Here is a 22,976-nt window from a genome sequence, read left to right on the forward strand (position 1 = left end):
GAGGAAGAAGTGATTATCAGTTTTATGAGGGGATAAGCAGTTAGAAGCAAGAAAGGGTCTTCATTGTAATTTAAGAAAGAGTAAGAGGTCTAGCATTTATAAAAGCCATGAAAGTTGTTGAGTGAGATAGGATGTTGGTGAAGTCTTGGTCAACTTAGTTATCCATCCATACCTTTGCTGTTAAAGGAGAAGGAAAGGCAAAATCACTTGGGGGTGCCAAAATGTTAGGCACCCCCAAGTGACTTTAGTCACTTACCTTGTACCCCAGGCTGGTGCCCCTGTTAGGAGAAAACAACACCAGCCCAGGGTACCTGTAGCAAGCGCTTCCTTCTTCCTACTCGCGCTGCTGCTGTTTGTCCGGGACAGGCGCATGCGCAGTAGAGTGAAAAGCTGACTTCTCTGTTCGGCTTTTCACTCTACTGCGCATGCGCGGGCAGCGATACAGGAACGAGGAAGCGCTGCAGGTACCCTGGGCTGGTGCTGTTCTCTCTGAACAGGGGCACCAGCCTGGGGTAAAAGGTAGGCAATTGAAGTCATCTGGGGGTGCCTAACATTTTGGCACCCCCAAGTGACTTTGACTTTCCTTCACCTTTAAATGAGATTAGCAGTTCTTTTCTTCACCAACACAGTTACTACCTCGTATTAAACATTCTTATTTATATGGACAACCCTGATGGTCATGCAAAGGAATTTGACTTTCCAGCATTTTATTGTTTGCATAATTTCCTCTAGTTTTTGGAGAGACATCATGGGCCTAACACATCTAGGCCAACATTGGTGAAAGAAGGGTCTAAGCTAAGTATGACAGCTGGATGATTGTCCATCACTTAGTTGCATAGATACATAGTTACATAAGGTTGAAAAAAGACCATCAAGTTCAACCCTTCCAAGGGAACCCAGCACACACAAACCTAAAATGACCTATCTATATACTCACATGCATAAACTATATGTACCAACATCAATACTAACTGTAGATATTAGTATCACAATAGCCTTGGATTATGCTTGTTCAAGAAATCATACAAGCCCCTCTTAAAGGAGAATGCAAGTCAAAATTTAAAAAGCATACTGCCCAATAGTCCTCCTATTGTTTAGTAAAAATGCCACACTTTTGGCTCACCTAATCAAATATTTACTCAGTCACACTTACTTCACATTTTCTAGAACAGGCAGCCATCTCTAAAAAGGTATTCTCCCTTCCTTTCACTCCTTGCTTCATACTGCACATGTGTTTCATTCCCTCCCCCCCTCCCCTCTGCCAGATCCGCTTCTGATTGGCTGGTGGGCATGTGTAGCTCAGAACAGGAGACAGGATCAAGTTACGCTCATGTGCATTGCTACAACCTACAGGAAGGGGAGAGAGATCTCAGTGATGTCACTGTAGTCTTCACACTGCTGTACGCTGCCAGCACCATATCTCAGAGAAGCAAGCAGGGATCTGGGAATTTATATATGCAGTAAGTACTTAAAAAGAATGCCTTTAGACTTACTTTTAATTTATATTAACCTTTCCTTGTCCTTTAAAGGCATTAACACAATCTGCCATCACAACATCACTAGGAAGGGCATTCCACAACCTCACTGCCCTCACCGTGAAAAACAACCTACACTGCTTCAAACGAAAGTTCCTTTCCTTTAATCTAAATGGGTGGCCTCTGATGCCCCCTCACAATTGCTTTTTTTTCAGAGAATTATGTTTTTATCCCTTGAGTCAATGCCATTTTTTATACAAGACAGCACTTTATTTGCTTTAGTAACCACTGAATGACATAGCCTGGCATTAGACAACTTGTTATCTTGCATTTATATTATTTCTACCAAAGTGCACTTTTCAACATTGAACCTCATTTTCCATTTTGCTGCCCAGTTTCCCATTTTGTCAAATCACTCTGCAAAGTGGCAGCATCCTGCATGGAACTTATAGTTTTGCATAATTCAGTGTCAATATAGAAACAGTACTCTCTATGCCCTCCTCCAGGTCATTAATAAACAAGATAAAAAGCAAAGGACCAAGGACTGACCCCTGTGGTACTCCACTAACCACACTGGTCCAATTAGAAAATGTTCCATTTACCACTACTCTTTGTAATCAATCCTTCGGCCAGTTTTCTATCCAAGTAAAATATTATTTTCCAGGCCAATGTTCCTCAATTTTATTATTACCTTTCCATGCCGTACTGTTTTATATGCTTTAGCAAAGTCCAAGTAGATGAAATCCACTGCCATCCCAGCATCGAGTTTTCTGCTCTCCTCCTCATAAAAAGGCAAGATCTGTTACGCATAAAAACCATGCTGGCACAAACTTCATGAAGTAAATGGCAAAGGATTCTTTTGAAAATAACACTGTTCACACAGTACTCCAACTATCAACAAAACATCTGCTTGCAAAAGTTCTTCTGTGAATAGATGACCGTGATGTTAAACCTGATTTTGATAGTAACGTACAATCAAAGTTTCAATATGGTAGCCAGGAATGATTGGAGGTTCTCTCTATTTGGGCTCCAATTTTGCTTTGTTTTGGTCAAGGAAAAGGTCACATTTTCTCAAAGCACTGTCTGTGAGCCAATAGTCTTTTGTGATACATTACGTTCAGCTAATTCCAAAACTATAAGAATAGCACACAGCTCTAATCTGGATATAGTGTTTTCTGGAATTGGTGCCAGTTTTGCTTTGCTCTCAATGAACTCAATGTAACATTGTTAATAGATGCCTACAGTTTTAATGTAGGCAAAAGCAGCTTTGGCTTTAACTAAAGCTTCAGAGAATACAAAAAATGTTTGGCTTTGTTTTTCAGAAAAAAGGTATTGGAGCATATGGGCATTTTAAAAGGAAGCTGGAAAAGAGTTAAAGGAACAATAATACCAAAAAATGAAAGTGTTTTATATACAATGGTGTTTTACAGAGCTTATCTGCTATCTATTATATGCCATTTCAATTTGAATAGTTACCCCCCAAAGCTATACAACAGTTTTGTTAAAGGAATAGTAACACCAAAAAAATTAAAGTGTATAAAAGTAATTATAATATAATGCACTGCTGCCCTGCACTGGTACAACTAGTATGTTTGCCTGAAAAAGTTTATATAACAAAAGCTGCTGTGTAGCCATGGGGGCAGCCACTCAAAGAAGAAAAGGCACAGGCACATAGCTGATAACAGATAAAACACTATTGTATTCTACAGAAGTTATCTGTTATGTAACCTGTGCCTTTTCTCCTTTTCTAAAGCTTTAATGGCTTGCCCCATGGCTACACAGCAGAGTATTTATATAAGCTATAGTAGTATTACTGTAGCAAACCAAACACACAGCCTTTACCAGTGCAGGGCAACATTATATTTTAATTACTTGAAAAAACTTTCATTTTTTGGTGTTACTGTTCCTTTAAATATATAAACACAACTTTTTTCCATACAGGCAACAGTAAATAATACATTTTCATTTGTTGATGTTATTATTCCTTTAAACTCACGGAAATAAAAATTAAATGTAAGCTTTATCTCATTAAAATATGAAACTTTCTACATCTGATCAATTAAACATTCTGTACTGTTTCTAAAATAATCAAGTTAATCGTTAATATCCAACTCGGCAATCTGTCTCACACTCCTATAAAAGAGACTGGGTAGAGAAGTGTACTGAAGTTAGTGCAATAATAGGATGAGAGGAAAGAAATGCAACAAATAGAGAGAACATTACAATAAATACAGTAACATAACTAATGGCATACAGTAAATGACCATATAAAACAAGCAACATGAACCCGCAAATGCTGGCACAAACTATATATGCAGCAATATCTCTGAGCTACTGGAAGCTGTAGTGCAAGCTGGATACTGGTTTAAGTCCATATGCTTACCACCTCTAATACATAAGGGAGAGGGTGGCGAATGTGCTTTGTATCTGGGCTTCCGAGAATGCTGGGTCAAAGGTTGGAAGTTACAAATCCACTACTGCAAATATAGATAGATATACAAAATGACCAACAAAGAGACTTTACCACAAAGGTGTAACAGAAAGAACTATTGTGCCTATGCCTATACCTGTGCCAATGCTGGGGACATCAACACCACACACATACCACCATACCAAATCATGCACCAGATGGAGCACAAATTTTCTTTTGTATGAATGGCATAAAAAGCGTCAATAACGCAATTAGTGTATGATACACTAAGGTCAAACTTTGATTTACTGCCATTTCATGGTAGATGTTAAAGCAAAACAATACCCCCAGAATGAATACTTAACCAACAAAGTGGAATTTACCAGTAAATAATGGCATTTCACATTTTTTTTCATTGAGCCACTATTTTGTGAACTAGAAATAACGAAGCTATAGCTGTAACAGGAAGAAGTGCGAAAGTAAAAGACAAAAGTTCATCAAGTAATTGGCTTATGTGAACCTAACAATTTGTGCCTTGGTTTGTTTGTGTGCATTGTGAATGGTATGAACCAAGAAGGCAACCCTTTGTTCTTAAAATGGTAGTTTTCTATTTAGGACTACTACTAATGGCACAAAAAAAGTATATTTTAGGGAACTTTACAGAAATTTACATAAGCACACCCAGTCCTCATTTGTAGTAATCCCACCTGGTGCACAGACCTTGGAAAAACGGGTCTCCCCCAGCAAGGCAGAAAGCAATAGATACCGGCACACAAAGAGATGCAAGTGGGGGACAAGCCCCTCGTGCTTACACAACCACAACTTTTGGGGGCATGTCCCTTTGTTAAGGACCTGATGAAGGGGCACTTCTGGTACCTAATCCTTTCTCACTCAAGGAGTGAGCCAGAAAAGTTCTGGTCTCTCATGAAAGGATTTCTCTGTTTTTCTTTTCCTAAGATGACAATCCATTTGAATATCCCTAATACAAGCCAGTTCATCTTTTTGTGGACAAGCTAATACAGAACTGGTATGTGGCTTTTGTTGCTCCTTTAGTCGAAAGGCCCAGTCGAAAAGCCACCATGCAAACTTCAGTTGGATAAGTGCTAAGTTTTAGGGTGAGGGCTACCTGAAAGCTTGTCAGGAGCACCTTAGGAGCAGGCGCAGTATTATAGGAAAAGGAATCAGCTCTCACAGAAGATTCAGAAGATGACATAGCCCCCTATGTCATCTTCTGAATCTTCTGTGAGAGCTGATTCCTTTCACCAACTGACACAACTGGAAGCTCTAACGTCAGTGTCCCCACACTGCAGATTCTGGAAATGCTCTTGCATTAGGGAATAACCTGTCTAGAAGTTAGAGCTTCCAGTTGTGTCAGCTAGGTTAATGGTGAAAGGTCCTGTGGCTGATCCGTTTAAATGGTTTGGTTAAACTGTTAGGCTTGAGGATCGGGCATCAATAACGACCCTTAAGTAGCCTACACTGACACCAAGCTAACCTGAGTTGAGGTCTAGCAAGGTACCTGGAAGTTGGGGTAGTCAAATTCAGTCCATGGTTGGGACCAGCAGAACTGAATCAGAGTTTAGAAGCAGGCAGAGGTCAGGCAGATATCAAGGAGAGTTAATAGGCAAAGGTTAAATGGGATAAAGCCAGGGTTTTAGAGTAAATACTTGATAACCAAGCAAGGAGTGTACTGTTAGAAACAATTTAGTAGGCCAGGATGTCCCAACAAACCACATAACGTCACAAAGCTTGAAGGGGAGCAGTGCGGTTCAGTAAGGCACCATACATAACCACTGCATTAGATATATCAAAAACTTAAGGACCATTTAATCATAAGCCACAAAAACTATAGTAATTTGAAGAGCTGTTGTACGGGTGTTGGAGATCAGACCGGAGAGCACTTACTTCCAGGGAATTTATTCAAACCAGAACTGCTGTAGATTGTGGGTGGCAACTGAATCGAAAACTACTGGAACTGGTGACCCAGCTCAGGAGTCAGAAATAGGAGTGTGGTGAGCTTGCCACAGGAACTGGAATGCATAAATACAGCAAAGCTGGGGACCTAAAGGTTTTGTGGTAGCATAATCCTGCCACCCTGGTTTAAAATAGCACATTTGTATTATTCCTTAGTCTTATTCCTGGGTCTCCAAACGTTTTTACCTGTGAGATACATTCAAATGTAAAAAAAGACTTGGGGAGCAAAATAAGCATGAAACATGTTCCTGGGTGTGCCAAATAAGGACTGTTATTGGCTATTTGGCCCTATATGGACTGGCAGCCTACAGGAGGCTCTGTTTGGCAGTACATCTGATTTTATGCAACCAAAACTTGCCTCCAAGCCAAGAATTTAAAAATAAGCTCCTGCTTTGAGGCCACTGGGAGCAACATTCAAGTGGGTGGAGAGCAACATGTTGCTCACGAGCCACTGGTTGGGGATCACTGCCTTAGATGCTCCACTACATTATATTTATACACCCCTACCTAATGTTTAGGAAAGGTTCTGACATGTTGAATGGGGGCAGATAAATCTTTATCAGTGCTAAGGGCGGTGCTTTTATATAGCTGTTACCTTTTAATTTTTAGAATAAATGGTCTGCTTGTTTGTCCTACTACTGAGTGGAATGTTGGGCCAGCTTTCTCTCCTGTAATTTACTATTATATACTAACGGGCAGGAAGTCAACTTATATTATAAAATCTGTATAGTTTTAAATAATCATTAGAGTGTGAAGTTTTGCAGTTGATTTGTTTGGCAATTAAAATTGAACTGTTTAATCAAGATCTGATTTCTACTTGGTGGCTACAAACAATTCAGAATATGACATAAATTTCGGACATCTTATTTCCAATCTGATCTTGGGTACAAAGAGAAAAGCTTATAAATATGTATACCACAAGTCTTCTGCATACTTTCTGATAATGAAAAGTAGAGCTTGCCACAGCAAGGCAAGGATATTTTACAGCTCTATTTTCAGTACTATTGCTTCAGTGGGTCACATTATAACATAAAGTTACATTCCAGAACTATCATAACCTTTTTATGAATAAAAAAGGGATTCAATACTGATATACTGCAAATTATAAGAAAACCACAGCTTAAAATTTTTATTGCAGGCAATTTCTATCAAAATAAAAATCCATTTCAAATATTTGGCTTAATTTTTTGTACATTTACAAGCAACAACTAAAGGAATACTGTCCATGAGAAAACTTTTTTTTTTTTCAAAACACGTCAGTTAATAGAGCTGCTCCAGAAGAATCCTGCATTTAAATCCATTTCTTTTAAGACAGATTTTTTATATTTAATCTTGAAATTTCACATGGGGCTAGCTATGTTCTTCATTTCCCAGGATGCTACAGCCATGTGACCTGTGCTCTGTTAAACTTCAGTCACTCTTTACTGCTGCACTGCAAGTTGGAGTAAGATCACTCACCTCCCTTTCCCCCCAAGCAGCTGATCAGCAGAACAATAGGTAGGTAACAAGATAGCAGCTCCCTGACACCAATGCTGAAGGATTCAGCTGCCTGAACTGCTAGTGCTTTCATGGGCTAATGGCACTGCTGGTACCATCCTGAATATTAGCGAGTGAGTAAAACAGCAAAATTGCTTATACTGCTCCACATAATTTAGGGTGGCTTCAGGTATTTCTCTGCCAGCTAAAATACACTTTGGAAAAACTGCCCCCTTGTGCCATTAGCCCCAAGTAAATACATTGAACACATTGACAGACAGAGGGCTGTGGCACCACAAATACATTAAATACAGTGAGAACCAGTGGGAACTTTAGCCCCAAATAAATTAAATACAATGAGATGCAATGATTTCTGACACCCAGACCCCTTTACCCATCCAAATAGCAGGTTTTCCAGCAATGAGATTTCAGCAATCAAGAATTGTTTGCATTGCTAAATGTGCTCACATGCCATCTAGTGGCAGACATGAGAATAGCACCCAAGCAGGAGAAACCCTGTTTTGCTATTATGTGACTTGGGTCCTATTGAAACTATGCAGGAGAAACAATAGCTTATTCGAAAGCAGTTCTAATGTGTAGTGCTGGCTCCTTCTTAAAACTTTAGAATCAGGCACAATACACTGAGATGGCTGCCTACATTAGATAGCTACTAGATGGCTGCCTTCATATGTATTATATACTCAAGGTTTGAAAACTAAAAAACATTGTAAGGATCAGTTTTATTCTTCTTCGAAAAATGGCATCCCTTGTAAATTGCTTGGCAAAATGGTTTTAATAGTGTTAAAAAAAACATTTTTGTAAGAGTGACTTAAAAGAGAAAACGTGCACACACTTTATGATAATGTGTATGCTTCCTTTCTGAGCTGTGTACTGATTTCTTTAACCACAGGAAAATATGTTTCATACTTCTTATTAAAAGTGATCATTTTTGCAGACTGCGGTTTGCTTCTTTTCATGCAAACTTCCCTAAAAGATACAGATGTGTATTTTCATTTGCAAGCTAAATTAGGTCATTTGTGCAGGTGATTTGCAGAAACATCATTTACTACCAGCTTTGACCAGATGCAAAAGCAAGTGTTTATTAACTGAAAGTAATGTTTTTTTTTTTAAATATATTATAACATCGTATATCATCGTAAGTTGAAATAAAGTTCAAGCCACTATTCCATGTCAAGGTAAACCCCATATGGTGGTCCTAACTGTTTACATCTGGTCATACTTTTCATAGGCTGCCACCACGCTGCATTGTTGCGTTTCTTAGAAAAAGAATTGGCTTTTATAGGAGAGAGATTGAAAAAAATCATAGAACTGGTTTCACAAGCTTAATCCTATCCAGCTTGTAACTTAAAGAAGAGAGATTGCCAAGACCAACATCCATTTTTAAAAGGAAAAGGCCACTATTAACCCTTTCCCTGGCAACCACGTAGCTCCTACGTGCTGGCATAAAAAGACATTAGGCGCCAAGCAAGTAGGAGCTACGTTTTCTTTATCTTGCACTCATTCTCTGCGTTTGCCACTTAATCCAAGTACAGAGAATGAGCGCAAGGTAAAGAACCCCCTAGACAACGAGCACATGGGGTTAACTAGTTGCCCCTGGGGCGCGATCGCCCAGTGGCCCCATGGGAAAAGCCAGACATGTAGATTCTCCTGCGATCTTCAGCCAGGTTAGTGCCACATACACACACAATCACACACTTATTACACTAATGCACACTTATACTTACACACATTTTGGGAGGGTTGGGGGGGTTTCACACGGCACTTACAGCACTCACACACTTACTTACTCACTTACTTACTGCACAAGTACACACACAACACATTTTGCCTAGTGTACACACACACTTCCACACTTAGGCAATTTTGTGTATTTTTTTTTTTTTTTTTTGCATTGTTTTTTTCTTGCCTGAAAAAAAAGTTTTATTGCCATTGCGGCTAGTTTATTTGCTAACCGCACTGCGCAATACCTTTTGTGTATTATTTTGGTGTTTTTATTACATTTTCTGGGATTTTGGTGCATTTTTAGGCATTTTATTGCATTTTATTGCATTTTCAGTTATACATAGTGGTTGTTCACGTGACTTTGTCTGTAAAACTTATTTTATTATAAACTGTGATTCTGGCTGCAGATATCACTAGGAAAGAAAAAAAACATTGATTTTAGTGATTTTTTGGGGGATTTTAGCAATGTTCTTTGTTACTTGTCTTTGCACATGGACATTTTGTCTGCTGTATTTCAATTTGGCTTCCTCTGTACACCACATAGTTTGGTAAATCTATGCATATTGGGCATCAAACTGTTCAGTAGACCCTTGGCATTCATATTTAGAGTGTTTTATGTTGGTACATTACAAAATGTGGGAGTACATAATGAGGCAAAATGCAAACTTTGTGACGATTTTCAGAAATGTCATAAAAACCGTTCTGTTTAGCATAGCTTTGTAGTTTGGTAGTTTGTAGTAAAAAGATGTATTTACCCATTTTTGTTTTGTTAGAATGTGTACTTTCGGAAAATGTATGGTTTTCTAGGGTCTCCATACTGGTAGGGGGTCTTATGGCACCTAATACACATACCGGGTGCAAAAACTACACGAGCTGGAGCGTCATTTGTGAAAATTCATATGCACTATTTTTATTTGGGTGCCCCTGTACTCCGCATAGTTTGGTAAATCTATGCATATAGGGCATCAAACTGTTCAGTAGACCCCTGGGGTTCCTATTTGGGGTGATTTGCCTTTGTATGCAAGAAATTGTGTGCAATAAATGCGGCACATTGCAACATGTTTAGGCGATTTTCTGAAATGTCATAGAAACCACTAACTTTAGGAAAGCTTTGCAGATTGGTACTTTGGTGTTGAAAGGACTCGTTAACCATGTTGGATTTGTTAGAATGTGTACTTTCCAAAAATATATGGTTTTCAGGGGTCACCCTACATTCCTGCAGCTTCTATCCCACATAAAACCGCCCTGTGTTTATGAATTAGGTAAAGGTAAGCCATAAAATTAGTGTGCACAAGGTATATTTTGGGGTCTCTAAGTGTCATGTGCTTTGATAAACCTATGTAAAGTGAGCATCAAACTGTTCAGTAGACCACTGGAGTTCATATTTAGGGTGTTTTATATAGCTACCTAATGACCTGTAGAAAATAAGATGCTGCATATTGGAACTTTTGAGGTGATTTTTGGAAATGTCATAAAAAGCTTAAGAAACCTTTGCAGCTTGGTACTTGGTTCTGGGGTGAGTGTACTTTTTACTTGCTTTATCCCACATAAAATGATGTAAATGTGTTGATTTTGCAGAAGCTGAAATGACAGAAATGATAGATCATATGGGGGTATGTTCACATTGGGGCCCCTACATGCCACATACTTAGGTAAACCTATACATATTGGGCATCAAACTGTTCGATGGACCCCTGCCGTTCAAATTCAGGGTGTTTTATCTTGGTACCTTATGATACATGACAGATAAGATGCTGCAAACTGGAAGCTTTGAAGCAATTTTTTAAAAATTTCGCAAATTTTTATAAAAACCAATAACTTTAGGAAAGCATTGCAACTTGGTACTTTGGAGTAGACAGACAGTTCTACCTATTCTGGATTCCCCAGAATAGGTAGGTGAAGGGTATGTTCACATTGGGGCCCCTACATGCCACATACTTAGGTAAACCTATACATATTGGGCATCAAACTGTTCAGTGGACCCCTGGCATTCATATTTAGGGTGTTTTATCTGGTTACTTTATGACCTGTAGGAGATAAGATACTATAGACTGGAAGCTTTGAAGTAATTTTTTAAAAATCTCACAAATTTTGATAAAAGCCAATAACTTTAGGAAAGCATTGCAACTACTTTGGAGTAGACAGGCAGTTCTACCTATTCTGTATTCCCCAGAATCTGTTCTTTCTAAAAATGTATAATTTTAGATAAACCTTCTGTTAGTGGAATTTTTGGCCTTGAAATCTAAAGTATGCAGCTTTCTGGAGCAGTGCTTTGGAAATTTGGTAGTGTACTGCTGGGAGGTTTTGACCTATACAAGTGAGAAATCTCCATAAAACTATATATATTTGGTATTGGCACGTTCAGGAGACATGGGACTTTCCAAATCAGTTGTATTTTTATGCATAAAATATTTTTTGTTTCTGGTATATGTGTTTAGATTATGGAAAATATTTTTTTTTTTTTTCATTTTTAGACATTTAGAAGCCTATATCTTGTTACAGAATTGGAATTACACAAAATTTCTACCATATTTTGAAAGCTTAGGTAGTCCTAAAAAACATTATATTGTTTTCCTGGGTAAACTAAAAGTCCCCCCGAGGAGGAAAGGCCCCTAAAGTGAAATGTTCAAAAACTGTGAAATGCAAAATGTTCAAAAACTGTCTGGCAGTAGAAGTTCCGCTTTGTCCAAAACGGCTGGCAGTGGAAGGATTAAAAGTATGGGGGATTATAAATTATAAGTTATAAACATAAAATGTCAAGCCACCATAAAAATTTCAAGCCACCATATCACATCAAGCTAAACCCCATATGGTGGTCCTAACTATTTACTTCTGATAATATTTTTCTTAGGCAGGCACCACCCTACATAGTTGTATTTCTCAGGAAAAGGTTTTTTTAACCAACACAATGGTCTCACAGGGCTTAATCCTCCCACACAATTAGCTTTTATAAAAGAGCATTGGTTTTACAGATACTGCAATCTGTATAAAAATCATGCCTCTTTAGAGGAGAGCATTCGTTTTAAATGTTTAATCCTTCCCGGTTTATGGCTTGGTGGAGGACTTCAATTTGTATCCTGCTTACAGCAAACTGACTGGGATTAATAGGTTTAAATGATCTTATTCCAGCCAGTTTGCTGAAAGCAGAATACAAATTGCAGTCCTCCACCAAGCCACAAACCAGGAAGGATTATTGTTTTTTATTGATAATTGTTTTTTGATACAGATTCTAATAACTGTATGAAAAATCATGCTTCTTTGTTATTGTTTCCCAAATCTTGCATTTCACTGTTGAACGATATTTTATTAATGCATAACATGCAGAACAGTGGGTTGATTCAAGGAGTGTTTGTATACAGATATTTTAGTACACCCATATAGATCATATAGATATAGGTCAAGTGCACCCACACAGCCCTTTATTGCCTTTTATTGATCAATAGTTTGTCACAACGCCCCAGTGCACCTACAGAATGTACTGTAACACAGCAGACAGTTCTTCCACAGTGCAGCACAAAGCTCTGAACACATGAACCGAGACACACAACAACATTGGCCATGTTTCTTGCCTTATTTCATAGTTACATAATTAAGTTGGGTTGAAAAAAAACCTAGCTATACACTCACATGCATAAACTATAAATACCAACATCAATACTAATTGTAGATTTTAGTATCACCATAGCCTTGGATATTATGCGTGTTCAAAGGCCAAGGCATTCTTAAAGGCATTGAAGTAAACTATACCCCCAGAATGAATACTTAACCAACAGATAGATTATATTATGTTAAGTGACCTATTAAATAATCTTGCCATACTGGAATATATATATCAGTAAATATTGCCCTTTTACATCTTTTTCCTTGATCCACCATTTAGTGATGGGATGTATGCCCCCCAAAGATCACATGACCAGAAATAAAGGAGCTCTAACTATAACAGAAAGTAGTGTGAAGCAAAAGACAGAACTCTGTCCATTACTTGCAGATATGGCCTAGCATGTATGTGTGCCCTGGCTTGTTTGTGTGCACTGTGAATCCTATGATCCCTGGAGTGGCCCTTAAATCTTAAAATGGCAAGTTTCTATTTAGGATTACCCAATGAATTTCCTCCTGAGTGACCCATGCATCAGTAGTTATATTACTAGAATTGGGTGTATTTAAAAGGAAGCCTTCATTATCTGGCTCCTCAGTTGTGACAGGTGAAAAATAAGAGTTCAGAATTTCTGCTTTTTCCCTGTTCTCATCAACCAACTGACCCCCCTATGATAATAAGGGTCCCTTTCTATTTTATCATTCTTCTACTTTATCCCCTTTTCCACACTTGATCAGTTTTATTACTTTGTTCGTTACTTTTGTCTTTGCTAGTGTTATTTTTCATCTTTTCTCAATTACCTTTTTTAATCCTTCATATACACATTCACATACCCAACTATTTTTTGTTTCTTTTTTCATGTCGTTCAGTTGCAATGTTGTTACCTAACATCATTCTGTAAAAACACAAAAGAAACCCCAAACCATATATTTTTTGGATAGTATATTCGGGTGAATTGAAAATGGGCACCTGTGTCTTTCTACTCCAAACTACAGAGTCGCAATACTTTCAAAATTTGGCGGTTTTGATGAAATAGCTGAAAATCTCATCAAACCTTCCACTTTCAAGCACCTTATCTCCCACATAACATTAGGTACCAAGAAAAAAAAAGCATCCTAAATATGAAAGCCAAGGGTCCGCTGAACAGTTTGATGCCCAATATGCATAGATTTACCAAACTATGTGGCGTACAGGCACCCAAATGAAAATAGTGCATTTGAATTTTCAGGTCTAACGCTCTGGCTGATGTTGCCAGAGTTGTTGCTGGGGGAGAGGCAGGAGATTAGGATAATAGGACTTGTTTCCCGTCTATGCTCATAACCTAGGGGCTGGGAAACGTGGGGAGCGAAGGAAAGGCTTTAAAAGCCTCTCTGCTCCCAAACCCGTTCTGTGGCACTTCAGTCCTTTTATCCACAGAACTTAGATTCTAAGTGGGGTGGCACTTAAAGGGTTAATGATTTTGGCTCCAGCAAACAAAACACACAGTTTATTACGTATTGCTAGTGATGAGTGAAATTTTTCACCAGGCATGGAATTTCTGTTTCCCTAGGGGCAAAAATTTGCTGTGGAAAACTTCACTATGCAGCAAAAAAATGATGCGGGGATACTTATTGCCTCTGGTAGCTTACTATGTAGCATGGGTGCCCAATCCAAGTTTTTTCTGGGGCTCCCAGCATACTTTAAGATTTTTGGTGTTTTTTTTGTCCCCATTGGATTGCTCCGCTGTCTGCAAACCAGGCTGGATGATGTCACAAGAAAAGGAATCTAAGGCACAGGATCTGGTTGGCCTGAAAGAAATGCAGAACTAGAGAAAGATCTCTCTGATCGACTTCAGGTGTATTTTCTAATTTGTGAAAAAGATTGTTAGGATTAGTAGTTCTAATAAGGCTAATTTTAGCAACATATTCTAATTTTGAGAATCTATTGTGGTGTAGATGGCCTTACTTGGTTTAGTAGATGGAGGCATAGCCAGTGGTTTTAGTAATAGTACATTGCAATAGTAATAATGTAATGACTGAATAGAAAACTCTGCATATATAATAGAAATCTTTATCTTCAAGAAAAGTTTAATTAACTGGAAAGTGCTAATACCGAAGCTTTGAGCCCCACCAAACATTTTCCAAAGTTCCCTTTAAATACATTTTCAAATTCTAGTATACTACCCATGTGCAAGCTTAGCAAGGTCCATGGGAGCTTTGAGAAATACCAGGAATATGCAGTGCAGTGTTGTTGTCTAGTTATAAAGAGCCCCATGCTGGTGTATTTGATCCTGAAGAGGAGCACCAGCCTCAGGGAGGAAAAAAAGAGAATTATGTGAATTAGCACTTACCATAAGTTGCATAATAAGCTCTTCTTGAGTATAAATTAATATTATTTTATTTCAATTAAAAAACAATGCCTGGAATATCTTGAGCATGGGGTAATAAGGCCATCTAGTGGTAAATTATAGTAGTAATTAAGGTTTCAAGAAAGAATATACTGCAAAAAACTTGAAAAATGTCTACACTGTAATCTATAGCTGGTAATGAACAACTGCATTGTTTCTCATTTATTGGATCTCAATACCTTAAGTCTACTAAAAAATAAATAAACATTAAATAAACACAATAAGATTGTTTTGCACCCAATAAGGATTATTTATATCTTAGTTGGAATCAATTACAAGGTACTGTTTTATTATTACAGAGAAAAGGGAATCAGTTTTAAAATTCTGAATTATTTGATTAAAATGGAGTCTATGGGAGACAGGCTTTCCGTAATTCGGAGCTTTCTGGATAACGGGTTTCCGGATAAGGGATCTCATACCTGTAGTAAGAATTAAAAGAGGTTATGCAATAAAAGGCACTAAGTTTGTCTAGATGCAGTAACTCTCTACATACAGTATTTAGCTGCCTGAAATCAACGATTCAAACTTTTATTAAAGTGCATTTTGAAATATTAAGGAAATCCAAACCTGATAAATGAGATGCAATTTTTCCAGCACATGGTTATTTTATTTAAAAAGAAAATACAATATAATTACAGTCTGAGTTACAGTACCTCCTATAATTTGAATGTGAACCTTATGGAAAGTTCAACATGATCAGTGCCATAAGCTAAACTCAATAGGTCCGTATGAAGTTCTGGAAATACATCTGATCAAGATACCCAAATAAACATTTCAAAATGTCATGAATTTTGCTTTCTCTCTTCTATGAAACATCTTCCAAATAATCTGCCACATCACTAGTGTGTGATATAGTGTGATCCAATGTAAGGTCTTCAAGCTAAAAACAGAAAATAACCAATTAGTCTTGTATTGCCTGGGAATTAACAGAAGAAAAAAAAAAAACAGGTGAAGTCTAATTAAACCAATTGTTAAAGGTCACTGATAGGCTTGTGGATATTTTTCATTGTTGTATTTGTATCAATTTTCATTTATTTGTAATGAAGTCTTTTTTTTTTTATTATTTTTTATTGTCAGAGCTTTGGAAATGGGATTATCATGTTGTAAATCAAATGTTTACCTAAGAGCTAATAAAAAGTATGATGAAAAAGTTCAATGATGGCTGTCCCATAAATCTGAGACCGCACTTTTAAGGTGTGGTGGCGAGTACATGCAACCTACAAAAAACAGGATGCAGCTGAGGAAGAGAGGGAGGGGTTGCTAATTTATTTGTAATGTGCTCTTAAGAAGCAACTATAGAATGTGACTTTCATTTTCTGATTTTGCTCTGTTTACTGCAAGAATGATGAAAAACCACATATATATTTCCTAATTAAAACAGGCAAAATGTGACTTCTGAAAAATCCCTATCCATTGAACTAATGTTGAAAAAAGGGGGTCATAACTAAGAAAGAATGCAGCTTAGTTTTATTCAATAGATTTAAATCAAATTGAAATAAAACAGGTTATCAAAATTATTACGGGTAATGGCAAATGGTAAGATTTGTTGCCCATGGTTAAATCTGTGCTACCTTGATTAAGTTAAATCACCATAATGTAATTTACTTGCAGAGATTCTGATCATAACGAAGGGTATGGCACTTTCAGGAGATTTGTTGCCGTCGGCAGTGCAAATTTAACAGCGGGTGCCACATCTTATTGTGTCCCATCACCTTAATTGGCTCTCCATCGATGACTCCTTCCAGTACTGTACCAATTCCCAAAATAAGCATTTTTGCAATATGGATAAAAATATCCCTTTGTTATCATTTGTGTCCAAAAGTATCATTAAGTTGATCACTAGGGGGCTGATTTACTAAGACACGAATTCGAATTGGAAAAATTCAGATTGGAAAACGAACATTTTGCGACTTTTTCGTATTTTTTGCGATTTTTTTCGGCAACATTTCTGATGCAGAGTACAGCTGAATAAAGTCAGAAAGAGTTGAGTTGGGTTGGGATGGTTTCAAGCGCTACCGTGCAAGCTCTGTCTCTTCTTCACTTATTTGAATATCATTAATTGCACTGGCAGCCTATATAACACATAAAAGTGCAAATGGTGCTATAAATAACCATATACTTCAGATTCCCTCATTCAGTTAAAGATTGCCTTGCAACAGTCATACTGCTGAAAAAATGGCTTTATCTTGCAAATAAACAATTAAAGATAAACAAACTTTACTCATGAAAACAAAAGCAGATGGAGCATGGATCAGTTATGAAAAATCATACTCTATAAAAAGAGGGCTGTGGTATACTCACTAAGTTACTCACTATTCTTATTGTTTTAATTATTATTAATGTACATTAATAAGCAGCAACATATTCTTGTAATGTACAACATAAGGGCATATACATCAAACTAAAGCTCTGTGGTTTACATTTAGTTTAACCACATCCACTGTTACTAGTTACAATGCACAAGACAGGTGCTAAGAAACAGAAAAGGACTATTACCTTTTCACTACCAATGAAATCATCTACAGATAATTCTTCTTCTTCTATTTCCTCACCAATACTAACGTCACTTTTATCTGACCGCTGACTGGTGCTAAAAGAAAAAAAAAAAGACAACATTTTTCAAATGAGAAATTAACAATATATGTTAAGTAAAAAACAAGTAACATCAGTTTTTACAATCACTTGCCCTTCTAACTAAACAGACATACTGTCATACTGTTACAGTAAAAAATGGGCGTGCACATATAGGTCATAACTAACTAGCAGAAAAATAGTGTTCTTCGGATTTTACCTGTTGAAATCATCAATGTAGTCATCATCTTCATCACCAGTTCCTTTGAAAAGGGAAATAAAAGGAACATTAATGCAAAAATATGTACTTTTTCAGTTAATAGCCACATAAACTAATCCAACCCATGATACAGGAAATATTTTTACAAGTTCTTTTGTGAAAGGAAAGTCCTTGTTTAACATAGTAAGTCTAAAAAACCAAACAGGCAACTTTACTGCATGCCATTTCTTATCCTTTATTTGAACTTAGAATGCAGCAAAAGGTTGTGAGACCCTTAGTATTAAAATTACTTTTACTGATGGTCACGTTTGACTAAAACAGAATAGAAAAATCTTGCTTTATTTGGCTTTTTATCTTTTTTTTTTTTTTTTAAATCTACAATTAGATGATTTTAACTTTTTAAACAAAAACCATTGAGGAGAAACAGCAATCGATGTAAACAAATAAGCCCAAGATAAAGAACTTTGCTTTAGAATGTTTGTAGCTCGATTTCATTCAAAGCTTGCTCTTGCATAAACATTCCATAGACTTGCCAGACTTGCCTTCAATGGATTCTCTATAACTGCTTGGAGTTTTTTTCCCTTGGAGATGGTGAGCAGTAGGTTGGTCTTTACAAGTAAAACACCCATTTTAATATGGAAATTAGGAAATAAGAAACTTCCTAATTCTAATTAATAAAAAAATCATTATTTCTGAAATAATCCCCCTCTCAACAACCTGTGCTTTATAACATCAAAAAAAAAAAACAAACAAAAAAATGTAACTTAAAAAACAGTTTATTAAATAAAAGTCCTATTTGTGATCATGAGTAAAGGTAAATACATGGATCTTACTCCTACTAACCGGCCTCCCAGACTCCCACCTCTCTCCCCTGCAATCAATCTTAAACTCTGCTGCCAGGATCCTCCTGCTCTCTCCTAAGAGGGATCCTGCTCAGTCTCAATTAAGCTCACTAGCATGGCTGCCTGTCAAGCAAAGGATAGCTTACAAAATCCTTCTGCTGACATTCAAAGCCCTTCACTCCTCTGCTCCTCACTACATTTCTTCACTGGTCCCCCTACATGTTCCTGGTCGTCTCCTCCGCTCCTCTCAGAGCCTCCGTCTCTTTACACCATCCACACCCACTGCGCTCTCTCATCTTAAACCTTTCTATCTCGCTGCTCCTTACCTCTGGAACTCTATCCCTGAATCCCTCCGTAGGGAAAACTCACCCACTCTCTTTAAGAAAAAAACTTAGCTGTTACCTTCTGGAGCACTTAGCTGTTACCTTCTGGAGCACTAAGACATTAATTTTGCCCAGTCCTGCGCTTAAGGGCAAATGCCCATACCTGATGCACTCTTACCTTCCAGTTTGTGCCTGTATGTTACCGAACCACTCAGATTGTAAGCTCTACGGGGCAGGGACCTCCTTCCTACTGTGTCTCATACCACATGGCACTTATATATATATATGTTTACATATATGTATTTATTGAATTTATTTATTATATCACTTGTCCTCTCTGTGTGTAATTTTGTATTCTGTAAGACTGTACAGCGCTGAGTACCCTTGTGGCGCTTTATAAATAAAGTTATACATACATACATACATACATCTTGCCTCTATAAAAATGTAAGGTATTTTTAAATGTATTGTATACCGTTTGTAAAATAACAATTCAGAACTGTACCATACAACTGACATTTGTCAGAACTGAAAACAGAGTTTCACATACAGTATATTTCCATTATGCAAAAAGTAGAAATTTAGCTTACGGTCAGATTCTCTGGTGCTAAGTGATCCAAAGCGGGAACTTGTTTCTGTTTTTAATGGAGGCAAAGTTGCATGAGCAGGAACACTTCCACCATGCTTAGGGGGGTCACTTTTCCTAATAAAAAGGGAAATGTATCACCAAAACTCAAGAAATGATTATGATTGGCAAAGACAGCTCTGTAGGCAAAATAAAAGCTGCCAGATGAAACTACTGATAGGAATGGTAACAAGGATTAATATGGCACACCAAGAGAGTCTCTCACCTTTCTGTGGAATTTGAACTGACTCCTGTTTTTAATGAAACATCCGCTCCTTCAGCACTTTTTTCCACATGTTAATGGATCAGCATTAGAGGAAAGAGGATAAAAATGACACTTGCACTAGAAAAACCCGAAAAAATGTACTACTACACTGTCCTTTGTCTAAATATGGCTAAAGCAATGTCAGAGTCCCCACAGGAACGTAACACTGGATGGGGGGGGGGGGGGGGGGGGGAGGAGGAGGCAAGGCTTTAGTCCCAAAATGTTAGTGACACAAAAAAAACTTTAAAGTCACACTCATCAAATGTGATAACTGATTTCAAATTACATTTGTTGCAATAAATGACCCCATGATATACCCAACACACAGATGAATTAGAAATGGCTGAAGCAGTGATGTAAATGGATTGGGGGTCGCAGAGCGATGTAAGATGCCCCTTGTGTTTTGGTGAGATGCTGGAAATTCTTTTACAACACTGATTTTAGTCAAATCAAGTCGGGTGCACTATAATTTTAAATAAATTGCTAGGTATTAATTAATGATAGCATCCTTTTAAAGTAACATCATATTGCTTACTGTTAATGAACCAAGACTGTGCATGTCTTCACTACACAGCATGTAACAGTATACATACAATATTGCATGGAACATTAAAAAAACCTACTACTACACTTTTCCATGTGTTTGTATGAGGTCATAATGTTCATATAAAAAATCATTCACTAAGAGATCCATAGAATATATTATTTCCTTTAAAACTGCCTTCTCTATAGGATAACTCTAGAAAACAGTTACAAAGTGAACTGCTGTGTTGATAAATAAATAAATGCATCTATTGAAAACGCAACAGAATCTATTTCTCACCATCCATATGTTTTCTCTGGTTTTGGAATAGGATCATCAAAGAAAGAATCTCCTTCAAGATAATCTTCATCCAATTCTGTTTTTCTCTCTTCATTATCAAAGGATAACTTGTTTAGATTGAAATCTGATTTGGCTTCAAAGGTTAATATGTGGTTTTCAAGCTTCTGTTTGGACTCTCTAGAGAAGAGAGTATTTTTTTCAATCCGATCATCAGTCTGCTGAATTAGAACAGACAATGAGAGCATACACTGTAGGACCTGTACAAAAACTGCAAGTGTGCTAATAATTGAAGCAGGAATGTTTTTATCAAACTTTGTGTAGCATGTAGTTTAAGATGGTAAACTGTACAGAATTGTTTAGACATGAAACACACCCGGCCCTTTACTATTCTTACACAGACTTTTATACATGCCTAGAAACACGAAGTGGAGGCCACAAGGGCTACAACAACCTTACTTCATACCTGTAATCCCTACCAGTCAGTATTAATGTCAAACTTAAGATGGGGTGTATAGATTACCAAATAAGCTTCTCACACTGAACTTTGCAACAGCACTATACTGGGTCCAAGTTGGTATCAACCCAACTAACTTGCACTAGCTTGATGACATAAGGGTGTCCACAGATAAAATGGCTATGCGCCATTTTAGGTGCAACTTTGCTTTCACAAAGGGTAGTTATTCTGGCTGCCCAACTATGGGGTTGCTGCCTAAAATGGCTCTGTGCTGCTTCGGGAGCAGAAGATCCAATGATAGGGTTAGAAACCTGCCCTATTTAAAAAAACACACACAGCGAGTGGCATTTAAATATTGACATACCTGATTATAATTTGCTTGTAAATTTGCCTTTCCTTCTAATGACCTCCGTGGGGAATGTATAATATCAGGAACATCATGTGTTACCTGCATTACAAACATAAATCTACTTAGAAGGTTTTTCAAATAAAAGCATGGTGAGTGAGTTGGTGTCTTCCATAAGTGGCATCTAGGACTGAAAAACATGTACATGCTGCACCAAACAATAATGAACTTTCTTTTAACATACTTACAACACTTCTACAATGGATGAACAAACGCTTGTACATCCCAATGAATTCGTGGAAATTAATACCTACAAACAGAAAACATAATTATCATGAATGGACAAAAATATATTATTTTTTAATGTTAATTCCAGACTTCATGTCCTAGCAGTTCTAAATAGTTGTGTTTAAAATTGTCCTGAAGCAAACAGGTAAATCTCTGAATACAAAGAAGCATACCAAAATATGGCTGATTAGGCTACAACCATGCTAAACCTAAATGCAAATTATCATTTTTCTCTTCTTGTGTGTCCAACTTAGGGATAATAGGTAGTGGTGATGGTGGGGTTTTTTATAGTACAAAACATCTTTCCACCACCTACTATCAAGGCTCTGAGTTGGACATTCAAATATTGAAGGACAGTTGGACTATATTGACAGCTGATAAATCCAGTGTTTTCCTGGTATCCTGGTGGGCCCTCCTGCTCCTAACCATTTGGCCTATGGCCATGGTCATTCCCTATTTTTGAATGGGAACAAAGTGCAGAAACAGTAGGAAGAATAGATAATAGCATGTTAATAGAAAAGACTAAGAGAATAAAGAGGTTGAGTGAGGAAAGGGGGGGAAAATAGTTTGGAGAGTTGGGTTTCTGGTGGGCCTCTGGAGTCCCAGTCCGACACTGTATAAATCATTACTTTTTGGTGACTATTCTCTTTACCTATTATAGTACATAAAAGGGGCTGCAAACTGCAAGACTGGTTAGTACACCCTAATATCCATCCTGTAGGGACAGTGAGTGCTAAGTGTAAGTGCTGCTTTAAAAGGGTGAAATATATAACATGCTGTCAAGAACAGCTTTTTAACGCATTTGTCTAAATGTAAAGCAGAATTCAAAATTAGATTTCCGACTGTTTAACTTTGCTTCTGAAAGTACTTCAAAATGCTTGCAGATTATGTCTTGATAATAGAGGGCAATGTTGTATTTATCAAATCCACTTACACTCTCCTGCCACAATAAACCTTATATAATAATAATAATATACAAAAAACTGGCCTTGAAGCATGAACTGAAATTAAAGGATTCCCCTGCATCAATAACAAAAAAAAATTGAGGTTAGAATACATACAATTCTTAATTTTCAACCTATAAACATACCATTATTGAAATCCTTATCTGCAGCTTTAAATTCATCAGTCACGTACCTTTCCAACATGCTTCTGTAAAA

The 22,976-nt window shown here is 37.3% G+C and overlaps 1 protein-coding gene across 19 annotated transcripts in view; it reads right to left on the bottom strand.

Moving 5' to 3' along the window:
* Positions 1–15,634: 15,634 nt before the first annotated feature.
* The window catches only part of fgfr1op (FGFR1 oncogene partner), a 39,813-nt gene continuing 32,471 nt past the window's right edge, over positions 15,635–22,976 (bottom strand). For 14 of the 19 annotated variants that reach the window (XM_018093900.2, XM_031901721.1, XM_031901720.1 and 11 more), the window contains 9 exons: positions 22,907–22,968; positions 21,777–21,838; positions 21,547–21,630; positions 20,729–20,946; positions 19,867–19,923; positions 19,606–19,718; positions 17,851–17,893; positions 17,556–17,649; positions 15,635–15,939 (listed from right to left, as the gene is read on the bottom strand). In XM_018093900.2, coding sequence (XP_017949389.1) covers positions 15,865–15,939; positions 17,556–17,649; positions 17,851–17,893; positions 19,606–19,718; positions 19,867–19,923; positions 20,729–20,946; positions 21,547–21,630; positions 21,777–21,838; positions 22,907–22,968 — 808 coding nt within the window. In that variant the 3' untranslated portion in view covers positions 15,635–15,864. The remainder of the gene's footprint in view (positions 15,940–17,555; positions 17,650–17,850; positions 17,894–19,605; positions 19,719–19,866; positions 19,924–20,728; positions 20,947–21,546; positions 21,631–21,776; positions 21,839–22,906; positions 22,969–22,976) is intronic. The other 5 variants (XM_012963022.2, XM_018093895.1, XM_018093893.1 and 2 more) reach the window with 4 other exon arrangements.

The sequence above is a fragment of the Xenopus tropicalis genome, chromosome 5, assembly GCF_000004195.4.
Source record: "Xenopus tropicalis strain Nigerian chromosome 5, UCB_Xtro_10.0, whole genome shotgun sequence".
Lineage (NCBI taxonomy): Eukaryota > Metazoa > Chordata > Amphibia > Anura > Pipidae > Xenopus > Xenopus tropicalis.